This window comes from Felis catus, chromosome E1, assembly GCF_018350175.1.
Source record: "Felis catus isolate Fca126 chromosome E1, F.catus_Fca126_mat1.0, whole genome shotgun sequence".
Classification (NCBI taxonomy): Eukaryota; Metazoa; Chordata; class Mammalia; order Carnivora; family Felidae; genus Felis; species Felis catus.
In genome coordinates, this window is record NC_058381.1 from 38,957,895 (window position 1) to 38,970,605 (window position 12,711).

Sequence of the window (12,711 nt, forward strand, 5' to 3'; positions counted from 1 at the left end):
AACCGGAGTGATCTTTTTTTTTTACAAGTGTGATCTTTCTAAGATTAATCCACAAATTCCCCAAATCCAGAAAGTCAAAAAAATCCCCATTAAAATATAATAGGATTTTTACAAGAATTTAACAAGCTGATTTTAAAATGTCTGGGAAAGGACAGGGCGCCTGGGTGGCTCAGTCAGTTGTGCGTCCAACTTCTGCTCAGGTCATGATCTCGTAGTTCAGGAGTTCAAGCCCCAAGTCAGGCCCTGTGCTGACAGCTCAGAGCCTGGAGCCCGTTTCAGATTCTGTCTCCCTCTTTCTCTGCCCCTCCCACCCTCACACTCCATCTCTCTCACCTCCAAAAATAAATAAACATTAAAAAAAATGTTTTTTAAATGTCTGGAAAAGGAGCACCTGGGTGGCTCAGTTGTTTAAGCATCTGACTTCAGCTCAGGTCATGATCTCATGGTTCATGAGTTTGAGTCTCACATTGGGTGAGCTCAAGTCCCACTTCGGGTGAGACTGTACCCCACTTAGGGTAAAACACGAACCCCACTTCGGGTGAGTCCCACCTCTCTCTCCCTCTCTTTTCCTCTCTTTCTCTCTGCCCCTCGTGAGATTCTCTCTCTCTGCCCTTAGATCACTTGTGCCCTCTCTCTCTCTCAAAAAAAGTTAACAATAAATAAATAAATAAATAAATAAATAAATAAATAAATAAATAAATATTAAAAATAGAAAATGTCTGGAAAAGAAAATGCCTAGGTGAGCCTGGGTGGCTTAGTCGGTTGAGCATCCAACTCTTGATTTCAGCTCAGGTCATGACCTCATATTTCTTGAGTTTGAGCCGCTGTGTTGGGCTCCTCGCTGGCAGTGCAGAGCCCGCTTGGTATTCTCTCTCTCCTTCTCTCTCTGCCCCTCCCCCACTTACACAGGGGTGCACACACGCATGCACTGTCTCTTTCTCAAAATAAATAAACATTAAAAGAAAGAAAAAAAAGAAAATGCCTGAAAACAGCCAAAGAATTTTTGAAAAATTAAACTAAGGGAAGACTTGCCTAACCAGACATCAAACATACCATAAAGGTATAGTAATTAAAACAGTCAAGTACTAGAGCAAGAAAGGACAAATATATCAATGAATGAAACTGAAATACCAAGAAATAGACCTTTGTCAAAAAAAAAAGAAAAGAAAAGAAAAAGAAGTAGAACTTTGTAAGAGAATTTAGGATATGACAATGAATGGCCTATTCAATAAAGGCAATTGAAACAACTGTCCACCTATTAGGAAAAATAAGTAAATTTGGATCTCTTCCTCACACCACAATAAATCCTAAATGGATTCAACAAAATAAATACAAAAAACAAAAGTGAAGTGTTGGCAGAAATTAGAGAAGAATATATTTTGATCCTTGGAGCAGGGAAGGAAGCCCTTAAGCAAGACAAAAGCCATATAGGAAAAAATGGTTAAATCTGACAACAAAAACATTAAAAATTTCTGCATGCTAAGAAAATAAAACCAAAAAGTAAAAAAAAAAGTGATAGAAAACCATAACAGGATTAAAAGATCAATTATATTAAGACACTTAAAAAGCAGTCAGAATTCTTGTGCTGATAAAAATGTTCTACATTGATTGTTGTAGTGGCTGTACAACTCTGAATATACTAAAACCCAATAAATTGTATACTTTAAATGGATACATTGTATAGTATGTGATTTATATCTCAATAAAGCTTTTACAATAACAAAAAAATTAGGAAAACAGGCAAATGGTATGCATTAGCAATTCCCAGAAGATATACAGGGAGCCAGTAAATATGGAAAAAATGCTCAACATCACAATTATGGAAATACAAATTATAATGTGAAGGAATTTTTTGCTTATTCTATCCAGCATTGGAAAGGTGTTGAGAAACACTGTCAAACACTACGGAGGGGGTATAAACTGATACCATCCTTTTTGGAGGGCAATGTGCAAGATCTACTGCAATTTTTTGTTAATTTTTATTTATTTTGAGAATGAAAGAAAGCACGAGTGGGAGAGGGGCAGAGAGAGAGAGAGAATCCCAAGCAGGCTCTGCACCAGCAGCATGGAGCCCAACACGGGGCACGAACTCACAAACTGTGAAGGCCACAAACTGTGAACTCACAAACTGAACTAAGGCCAGGTGCTTACCCGACTGAGCCACTCAGGCGCCCGAGAATCTACTGCAATTTAACATGTGGGAATGCTTCAAGCTAGCAATTCTATTTCTAGGTATCTATCCTAGGGAAAACTCCCAGAAGTGCAGACAGGCTAAGTATAAGAATGAATGTTTAATGAAACATCAATTATTAACAGTAAAAAATTAAAAGCAACCTAAATTACAGTACACATGGAACATTATGCAGCAGTTAAAAAGAATAAGGTAAATGAACACGTGCTCACATGGAAAGCAGACATAAGCCAAGAGGAAAAAGAAATAAGAAATACATGCCAACTGAGGGCTACTACTCAGCAATTTAAAGAGAATGAACTACTGACATACACAACCACATAGATAAATCTCAAAAACATTTATGTTAAACAAAAGAAGACAGAGTACAGGGTATTGCTGGATGATTCCATTTCTTTTTTTTTTTTTTAATTTTTTTAACGTTTATTTATTTTTGAGACAGAGACAGAGCATGAACGGGGGAGGGGCAGAGAGAGAGGGAGACACAGAATCCGAAACAGGCTCCAGGCTCTGAGCCGTCAGCACAGAGCCCGACGCGGGGCTCGAACTCACAGACCGTGAGATCATGACCCGAGCCGAAGTCGGACGTTTAACCAACTGAGCCACCCAGGCGCCCCTGGATGATTCCATTTCTATGGAATCCAAATATAGGCAAGATTAATCTACAGTGACAAAAAACATTTAGTGGTTGTAAGAGGTTGGGCTAGAAAGGGGCACAAGGCAACTTTCTGGGAGAATGGAAACATTCTGTATCTTATTTTGAATGTTAGTGACATGGGTATATTACAATTGCTAAAACTCACTGAATTCATCTTAAGATCTGTACATTTTATTGCATGTTAAATGTCTATACAAACACATACATACATATCCTATCACACCATTCCTCCACTTAAAACTCTTTAAATGATTACTTGTCACCCTAGGATAAAGTCCAAACTCTTTAGCATCATTCACAGGTCCTTTGTGCCCTCTCTATCTCCTTCTTGAAGTGCTAGCCCAGCAGTTCTCAAAATATGATCCAGGGACCCCTGGAATCTGTGAGGTTAAAACTATTTTTTAGGGGCACCTGGGTGATTCAGTCAGTTAAGCATCTGATTCTTGATTTCAGCTCAGGTCATGATCTCACCATTTGTGAGATCCAGCCATGCGTTGGGCTCTGCACTGACCAGCAGGGAGCCAGCTTGGGAGTCTATCTTTCTCTCTCAAAATAAATAAATACATAAATAAACATTTTTTAAAAAACTATTTTTTAAATATGGCTAAGATGTTATTTGCTTTTTCTACTCTCATTCTCTCACAACTGAACATGGAATGTTCCAGGGGCTCCATGACATGTAAATCATATAATTAAATGTGTCAATAATTATGTAATTCAGTAATGGGTATTTTCCACATGATCAATTCATGATATTATAAAATCATTCATGAGTAAAAGTGCAAGAGAAAGACCAACAGATCTTAATGTTAACAGTGTGTAAGAAGTTCATTGAGGGGCACCTGGCTGGCTCAATCCGTAGAGCATGCAACTCTTGATCTCAGGGTCGTAAGTTCAACCCCCATGTGTGTAGAGCTTATTTTAAAAATAATTAATTTTTTTTTAAAGTTCATTGATGTGGTTTCACATCACCTGCTGAATTTTAGTATATCAATGAATATCCAGTTATCTGAAAAGCTTATTAATATACTCTGTCCTTTTCAAACTAAATATCTGATGTGTGAGGCCAGATTTTCTTCATACACTTCAACTGAAATAGCCTATTGCAACAATTGAATGCAAAAACAGATATGAGAATTCAGCTGCCTTCCATTAAGCCAGACATTAAATAGATTTGCAAAAACGTAAAACAATACCACTTTCCTCACTAGCTTTTTTGTTTTGGAAAATACAGTTTTCATTAAAATGTTATTTATATTAACATGTAACATAACAGGCTTTATTTAACAGACATTACTTTTTGGTGCTTTTAAATAAGTTCATAAATATTTTTTAACTTACTCCGTTTTCATTTCTAAAATGGTAAATACGGATAGATATAATACATACAAACAAAAGCTTTGTGGGAGTCTCAATGGTTTTTAAAAGCATAAAAGGGTCCAGAGACCAAAACTACTGCTCTAGCCATACAAATTATTTTTGGTTCCTAAACATGTGATTTTTGCCTCCCAGCCTTTGTATGTGCTTTTCTTTCTGCTTTGTGTATTCTCGCCAATCTGCCTGGCTAACTCCTATTAATAATAAGGTCTTGGTTTAAACATCACTTTCTCCAGAAAGCCTTCCCTGATTGCTCAGACTGAATTATTTGCCTTTCCCATGTACTCCCATAGTACTGTCTTAATCTACATCATAAATCCATCCTGTGACTGACTGCTTATTTCCATGTCTGTTATTACCCATAACTTCGTTCTTTCTTATGTGCTGGGATCAGGTCTTGTTCACAGCTATATCCCCAGGGCCTACACCACTCCCTGACGCATACAGGCATTCATGAACATTTACTGATAGAATAAGTTAGTGTACCATTCATCACAACCAGTGAAGTATTATTTTCAAAAGAAAATGGAGGCTCAGAGAAGTGATATGTTCAAACAAATTCGCCTAGAAAGTGTGAGCTGACAACGTTACTCCAAGACTTTTACCTTCAAATCTTCACTCTCTGGAATAGGTGGGACAGTTTACCTGGGAACTAATGGCATACTTCAGGTAGGACAGAATGAGAGGATTGGGGGAAGGTCCAATCATGGCCTGCTCCAGTAGTGCTTCTGCAAGGGGAATAAACAAGGCAAGACTGAGTGGTTATAACTTTTCTGGGTTTAGCCCTCCCATCCTTCCTTCCTACTTGACATGAGACCTGCTAGGTTGAGAATGTCCCAGGTGGCTCCTTTGGGAAAGAATTTCTTCATGTTGATTGCCCACTGGTAGTCACTCCATCGCTCCTTCCAGGCTTGCAAAATGGCTTGCTTCAGGTTCACCACCTTCATGATTTCACTCTGAGAAGGGGCCGATGGAGGTAAGCTTTGAGGTGGGTGAAACTGAGCTAAGAAGAGATTGTGAGGGAAAGAACAGGAGAGGGCAGAACAGAATGAAATGGGATCCAGGAAGATTTAAGGGAGACAAAGGAACTACGATAAAAATGGAGAAAGGACAAGGTAGAGATTCTATCAAGTTCCTCCCTCCTGAACCATCCCTTCCTTAAACTGGAGGACTAAGAAGAGGGGGTCAAAGGCGCTTAGTACAAAGAGTAAAGGTGGGAGCAAGGGGTTAAGCCTATTCCGATTGCCTAATTACGCCCTTAGCCCTGGCTAAGTCCCTCAGCCCCTACCACCCCAAATCCTCCATCTCCTCCACCTTCCCCAACCTTAAAACTATAATTCCCTATTTCCCTTTCATCCACCACCTTCCCAATTTTAAGCCTACCGTACAAGTTAGTTCTAGATCCTAGGAATCGCCATTTTGGCACTTATCAAAGAGCTTAACTTCTATTGGCTGAGAGTAACAAACATGAGCCAATAAGAACGCAGAAGGAGACAGGTCACGCCACGATGTTTTCTGGGAATTGTAGTTCCTTGGATTGGGCTAGAGAGGAAGCTAAGAAACTAAAAACTAGTCTGCCCTCATTGTTTCTCTGCTGTAGGGAAAAATATGTAAGAGCTGAAGGATCACAGAGACTCGGGGAGCCGAGGGGGAAGAGCTCTCGAAAGACCGCTAGCAAGCAGGCGTAGCCCCAAGACGTCACTGTCGACCAGGCGTTTAAATGATATTCTGACACCCTTTCATTACATGCTAGTTACTAGGCATAGCAGGGGCGTGGCATTCGTTAAGCAATACGTTTTTCTCTTTCCTGGTCTTTTTTTTTTTTTTTTTTTTTTTTTTTTTTTTTTTGGTGTTCCTACACCCCTGAGTCTACCAGAGTTCTTATTTCCACACCTTTATCCCAGAGGCGGCATTAGGGCTTGATCAATTACACACATCACCACTTAACCCCAAATCTGGCAGTCCTCCCAGAATCTCCTGGCCTTGCACACTGCTTGAATATGGGAAGAAGTAAAGAGGAAAGTAAGGAGGAAAACTGAAGTTAAGGTTATCAAAAATAAGGAAAGTCTAAGAAACTGTCATAGCCAAGAGGGCTTAAGGAGACACAAGTATTTAATGTAACTTGGTATTCCAGATGTCATCCTGGAACAGAAGAACATTAGGTGAAAACTAAGAAATCTGAGTAAAGCACAGACAGTAGTTAATAACAACATAATCAATATTGATTGGTTCATTAGTTGTAAAAAAAATACCATACTAATGTAATGTAAGAGGCTAATAAAAGGAGAAATTGGGTATGGGAAATGTAGGGACCCTCTACTATCCTCAAATGTTTTCCTGTAAAGCTAAACTATTCTCTTTTTTCTTTAAGTTTATTAAAAACAATATGATGTCTCGCTTATCCTATGGAACAATATTGTACATAATTATGTTCAGGGCTTTGGGCATGAGCCCTTCTTTCCCCCCTCTAGTGAGAAGCTCAAAAGCAAGTGCTATCCACCTCTGGCTCCAATGTCTGACCCTTCCTATATATAGCCCTTGTCCCTGCCCTGTCCTATGGACAGATCGTCCCTAACATTTATAACCGAGGACAAGAGTAAACATGAAGGCCCGAGCCAGTATCCTGCCACCCCTACTTTCAGCTCCCCCATCCCATACCCTAAGGGGGTTGATATCCCAGTCCATGAGGCCAAGTTCTGCCCATATTCCCCAGCAATCATTCTTTGGCCACCCTTTCAGTGGCAAAATCAGTCATCAGGGTAATGAATCTGGGACAGCAGTGTGCTCAGACTCTGGAAGCAAACTTGTGGCCCTTGGGGCAGAGAATAACAGGATCCTGGGTATCCAGAGCCTAATTACAACAGGGAGACAAGGATCCCTGTTCTTAGGGGTAGCATGCAGCTGAAGGAGGGCCAGATCACATCTCTCTAAGGTCATTACTCCCTATGGCCTTTCTGCCTCCCCATATACCAAACCCCCGCCCCCATTCTGGCCCCCTTTGTGCCTATCCAAGTGACACCACTGGGAAACAGTGTTTCTGTAAAACAGCTGCCAAATATATGGAGCCACAGCTTCTGAAGCAGCAAGGAGGGAGAACCCAGACTCCTCACACTTAACCTTCAAACCGGCCCCAGCCACACACACATACACTCACACTTGAGATGACCACAACCCATGTTACTCTGAAGCCTCATATGAACCTGACCTCCCTTCTCCCAGGCCCCCACTCTACCTTTGCCTGCTCCTTCCTCTCACTCCTGCCTGGTTACAGCAGCCCAGGGCCCCCACCTTGGGCCATTCCTGGATCCTACAGCTCCCTTCCCATTCCCCATAGGCCAAACTGCCCCTCTTAGAGAGAAGCTGTCAACTTTGTGACTGAGTTGGTGGGTGTTGGGTACATTTGGGGAATATCTGGGCCCTGAGGATAGTGGTATTCTGAGCTTAAACCATCCCTCTCTGGCAGGAAGCCTGGCACATCTCTGGGGGATGGAGGGGTGCCTCCTTCCCACTTCACAGTGGCAGGGAGGCGGCTTTTGTAGTCAGGCCATCTGCCTTCCCTGTCCCCCACCTCTCACCAGCAGCTCCTTTTCTAGGCTTGGCAGGATTCCCCCCAAGAACTGGACTCCTAAAGAACTAGGAGGGCTCCCTTAGTTGTGGACACGGGCCATCTTCAATTTCCCTACTTTGACTGTCTTGCCTCTCTGATCTGTAAATATCAGAGACAGCCTTTCCATACACCACCTCTTTCCTCCACACCACATTATCTCTCTAGAACCCACAGGCTCCCTGGCTGGATCCTCTCTCCCCAAGCATGGAACTCTATGAAAATCCTCCTGTGGGTAAGAGACATCCCCTTTGGATATAAAGGAAACCCTTCCTCCACACAGCCCTTCTCAAAAACCTTCCTTTTTGGGGCACCTGGGTAGCTCAGTCAGTTAGGCGTCCAAATTCAGCTCAGGTCATGATCTCATGGTTCGTGGGTCCGAGCCCCACACTAGGCTCTGTGCTGATAGCTCTGAGCCTGAAGCCTGCCTCAGATTCTGTGTCTCCCTCTCTCTCTGCCCCTCCCCTGCTTGCACTATGTCTCTCTCTGTCTCTCAAAAATGAATATTTAAAAAAAATTGTAAAACCTCTTTTTTTCATGTTTATTTATTTATTTATTTTTGAGACTGCGAGTGGGGGAGGGGCAGGGGGGGTGTACAGAGGATCCAAAGCGGGCTCTGTGCTGACAGCAGAAAGCCCAATGCAGAGCTCAAACTCATGAACCTTGAGATCATGAACTAAACGGAAGTCAGACACTTACCTGACTGAGCCACCCAGGTACTCTTCTCAAAAACCTTTCTTACCCCACTTTCTTTTGCTGTCCATTTCTTCCCCCTCAGCACCAGTGAAGGCTGAGCTCCCAACCCTGCTCTCTTAGTTCCAAGCCCCAATGTCTTCATCTTGTTGGCTGGTCTGGCTGGAGAAAAGGGGCAGGTGGAAGCCAGCCAGACAGAGTGACATGGCAACACTGGAGCAGTGGCAGGAAAGGAGCTAGGCCAGAGTGGGGTCTTGGCTGGGGTAAGAGGCTGTGGAGAGGGGCACTTGGGTGGCTCAGCTGGTTGCATGTCCGACTCTTGATTACAGCTCAGGTCATGAGCCCAGGGTCCCGGGATCAAGCCCCATGTCAGGCTCTGCGCTGAGAGTGGAGCTTATTTAAGATTCTCGTGTGCACGCGCGCGCTCTCAAATAAAAAAAAGGCTGTGGAGAACAGGGGTGTGGGTACCCAAAGGGATGGGAACATTCCTTATCTAGGCTAGAAAGAAGTATAAGGAAAAGTGACAAGAGTCTAGACCCAGAAACATTGAAATACTTGGTAAGCATACAAGGCACAGAAGGTTTCAGTTTCCTTTCTCTCCACAGGGAAACTGAGTCATTCCCCTCCCCAGCTGAACCATTTTCCTTTGGAAGCTTGCCTGGGTCCCCCCACTATGGGGAGTTACTTGGCAGCAGGTGGATGGACAAAGAAAGAGTTGTTCCTACACACTCATACACAGCTCGTTCCAAACCAGTTCCCTTCTCTGACCAGTCCCTACATCAAAATCCCTACTTTCTATTTATCTAGGGGAGAGGAGGATGGGGGAGAAGCCTACCAAAAGGACCCACCTCAGGGACAGGTCCTGGATCTCCCACCATTTCGTGTGTCTGTCTTCCCACGGCCCCACAGAGGTCCAGCAAGAGACCAGCCAGGACAATGGAAGGCAGCATTTGAATCCTTGGAGCAGTTTCCTCTCCCAACACCCTAAAGGATGCCTTCCCTTTCTACACGCCCATGTCAGAGGAGAAGAGACGTCCTGTGATCCCGAGGCCTGGACAGCAGCAGGGAAAAGAGGCCGGCCTGCCATTTCCTTTGCATCACCCCTCCCTCTAGGCCCTGAGAACCACTCTATACTAACCACTCTATACTCCTGGCTTCCACACCAGCTTGTTCTATCTCCTCTCATTGCGGGGGAGGGCTGCAATACAGTAAGGCCCAAACTCTATGGTAGAAGACATTGTGCCCCTACCTCTCCTCCTCTCTCTCCTGGCAAAGGCCAGATGAGTGCAAGAGTGAAACCAAAAGCTGGAAAATTTAGGGGGTCCAATATCTGGCACATATTAAATGCTTTAAAAAAAAGGTATCAAAAGAATGAATAAAAGTAGGAGAAACTCTGAAAAACAACCTGGAGAAGGTGTCAGTTTCTTCTTCTACTTCTTGCCTCAGCTACGAAGGGCCAGGTGCAGCCAGGCCTGAGTCCCTTCCCTAGCTCTCTGTTTTGTGACCCGTACCCAGGGTACCTGATGGGACAAAGATGATTGGTAGGGGGACATTAAGTTGCCATGTTACCCATAGGAGGGCAATTGTTGGTAAATTTCCCAGTCTCCCATCTCTGCCAGCCACTTGATCCCCAACTTCCATAAACTGTCCCCCCTTTCTTTTCTCCATTTCCACTACCTTTTCTTGATTGAAAGATCTCTAAGAGGAAGAAAAATCTGGGTTTTGGGTTCTCTTTAGGTTTCCTCCACTGTCTTTCCAGAACTCCCCAATAAGTGGGGCTGTCTCCAGAGTCCAGGGGTGTCTGCTGAACACCTCATCACTTGCTAACATCACCCAGAGCCCAGGAGCTCAGGATGGGGGAAGGGTGGGATTACTGTGGCCCAGGCCACAGAGGTAGTTCCAGGGCAGGCTGGTAGAGGGCCTGTCCCCTGTTTCCCCAAACCCTTTGGGGCTTCTTGGCAGGGGTGGAGGATGCTGTGTGGGGTCTTGATTTCTAGGCTTTGGGGGAAGCTCTTCAGAAAGATATCTGGATCCCCTGGTTTCTAGGGGTGGGACCCTGAGAAATCTTGGGGTGCTTCCTAGCAACAGTCTGGGAAGGAAGGAGGGAGGAAGGGAGAGAGGGCGGGGCCCAGGCATAGCTGCTCTGATGAGAGCGCAGAGAACAGGCTGTTCCTGCTGCCTCCTTGGCAACCAAAATCTGAGAGGGAAGGGGCTGTCAGGCATATCCCCTTGGAGGGTCTGTATCCATACTCACTTGTGCCCCACCTCCCTGCTCTCCCCAGGGATTCAGCCCTGAAACAGAGGTGGGGGGGGTGGGAGGAGACAGCCTGGGTGGGGGTTTCCTGGCAAGAAGACAACAGAAGCTGGGGCTGAAATGACTCTGAGAGGAGCTAGAAGCTTCAAGAAATGGGGGTAGGCAGGATGAGTGGGGTGGAAAGAGGGGTGATGCAACACTGGGCAGGGGCTATAAGCCTAGACCTGGGCTGGATCCCAGCATCTGGCAGGATGCCGGCTTTGGAGAGTATGTGCCCTTCACTTTGCCCTTGCCTAGGTCTGTTACCAGCCCATACTGGGAGCCAAGGAAGTGAGGTAAGGAGAAGATGGGAATGGTAAACTCTTGTCTTGGAGTTCAAAGTGCCCCAGTCTGCCCCTGGTGGGGGTGGGGGTGGGGAGGAAGGTGGATCAGGAAGCACTTCATTTTCTATGGCTTTGGGTCTAGGATTTCAAAAAGTCTCCCTCACCAGATATCTTTAGGGCCTTTCGTCAGAGAGATGTGGGGGAAGCCAGAATGTAAGGGAGACAAAACCGTAGCACTCTTGTGTTCCCCCTGTGGACTCAGTCACCCTGTCCTAATCCAGATTACTGCTAGACTTCCTCATTGCCTGTTTGGTTCTGTCTGATGGATGCAGAGTAAAATTGTATCTCATCTCACATAAATGTATCCCATGCATCGGGTTCTACCTCAACTCCTTGGGCAGCCCAATCCCGAGACTATTTCCATACAGGGTACAGCACGCGCCCCTAAGCACTGCACAGCACAGCATAGCCTTGCTCCCCAGGGTTTCAGCCAAACATGATCACCGAGGAGAGGACGTGGCACTGATTGGCAGACAGCCACCCTCAGTGCACCTCACACTGCACACTGCCCTGACTCTGCACGATGCAGCCTCCTGCTCCATGCTGCAGCTGTTGCATGTCCACTGCAAGCCCAGGCTGAACCCACAGGTTTACTTACTGCATGCTGACTCTGCACCATGCAGCCTCGACTCCCCAGGACAGCTGCCACTGCACCCCACAGGCTCTCTTCACCCACTGCAGACCCCTCATCACCACCCACTCTGCATCCCACACTGCATCCCACGGGTTTCATACCAGCTACCTTTCTCATCTCCATAATTCCAAGGGGTCCCGAGGGAGGCACCCTCCCCTCCCCCATGCATTACAAACCCCAGTTACACTCCCCCTCCCCTAAGAGAAAAGGCTCCAGCAAAGCTGAGGATGCAGGAGCCTGAGACTAACATGAGCAAGGGCAGCCCAACTAGGAGAGGCTGTTGGCCAGAACCCCACACATAAAAGCAAGTGATGCTGCCCAGTATAAACTGGGCAATTGGTAGAGCAGTTTCCCTTAACACACACACACACACACACACACACACACACACACACACACACACCCCTCCCCAAGAGCAGACTGTGGAGACAGGGCCCCGCCCTGGGAGCCAAAGGAAGGCTATGGCCCCCGCTGGTAAAACTGGGCTAATGACAGTGGGGGAACCGGTGGGGCCAGGGGGGGTGCTAGCGTAATTAGGGTTCTGCCTGGCGCTGGGAGATCCCGAGATGAAAGGGGCTCTGGCGTCACGGAGATGGTTTTATGTCCATGAATGCAGGTGTGTGCATGTGTGTGTGTGTGTGTGTGCGTGTGTGTGTGTGTGTGTGTGTGTGTGTGTACATGGGGGGTGGGGCTGGAACGGTGGAGACCTCTCCTTTGGGGAAGGAGATCCATTTTTATGCAGCCTGCCCTCCTCCTTAGATGGGCCCTGGTACCATGTGGATTTTGGTGGGGGCACGCAGGGGAGGAAATACCACCTCTATGAAACTGAGAGTTGAGAAGATGGGGCAAGCCTTGCCCCCTCCCCTGCTCGCCAGGGAACCAGACTGTTGAGGAAATAGCTGGTGACGGTGAATAGA

At 45.6% G+C, this 12,711-nt stretch overlaps 1 protein-coding gene across 8 annotated transcripts in view; it reads right to left on the reverse strand.

Moving 5' to 3' along the window:
* MED24 (mediator complex subunit 24) overlaps positions 1-12,711 on the reverse strand; it is a 32,227-nt gene that overhangs the window by 18,351 nt on the left and 1,165 nt on the right. For 2 of the 8 annotated variants that reach the window (XM_045045190.1, XR_002149198.3), the window contains exons 1-3: positions 5,610-6,029; positions 5,044-5,229; positions 4,872-4,954 (exon numbers count right to left, since the gene is read on the reverse strand). In XM_045045190.1, coding sequence (XP_044901125.1) covers positions 4,872-4,954; positions 5,044-5,173 — 213 coding nt within the window. In that variant the 5' untranslated portion in view covers positions 5,174-5,229; positions 5,610-6,029. Of the gene's footprint in view, positions 1-4,831; positions 4,955-5,043; positions 5,230-5,609; positions 6,030-12,711 lie in introns of those variants that run through there. The other 6 variants (XM_006940308.5, XM_006940307.5, XM_003996794.6 and 3 more) reach the window with 6 other exon arrangements.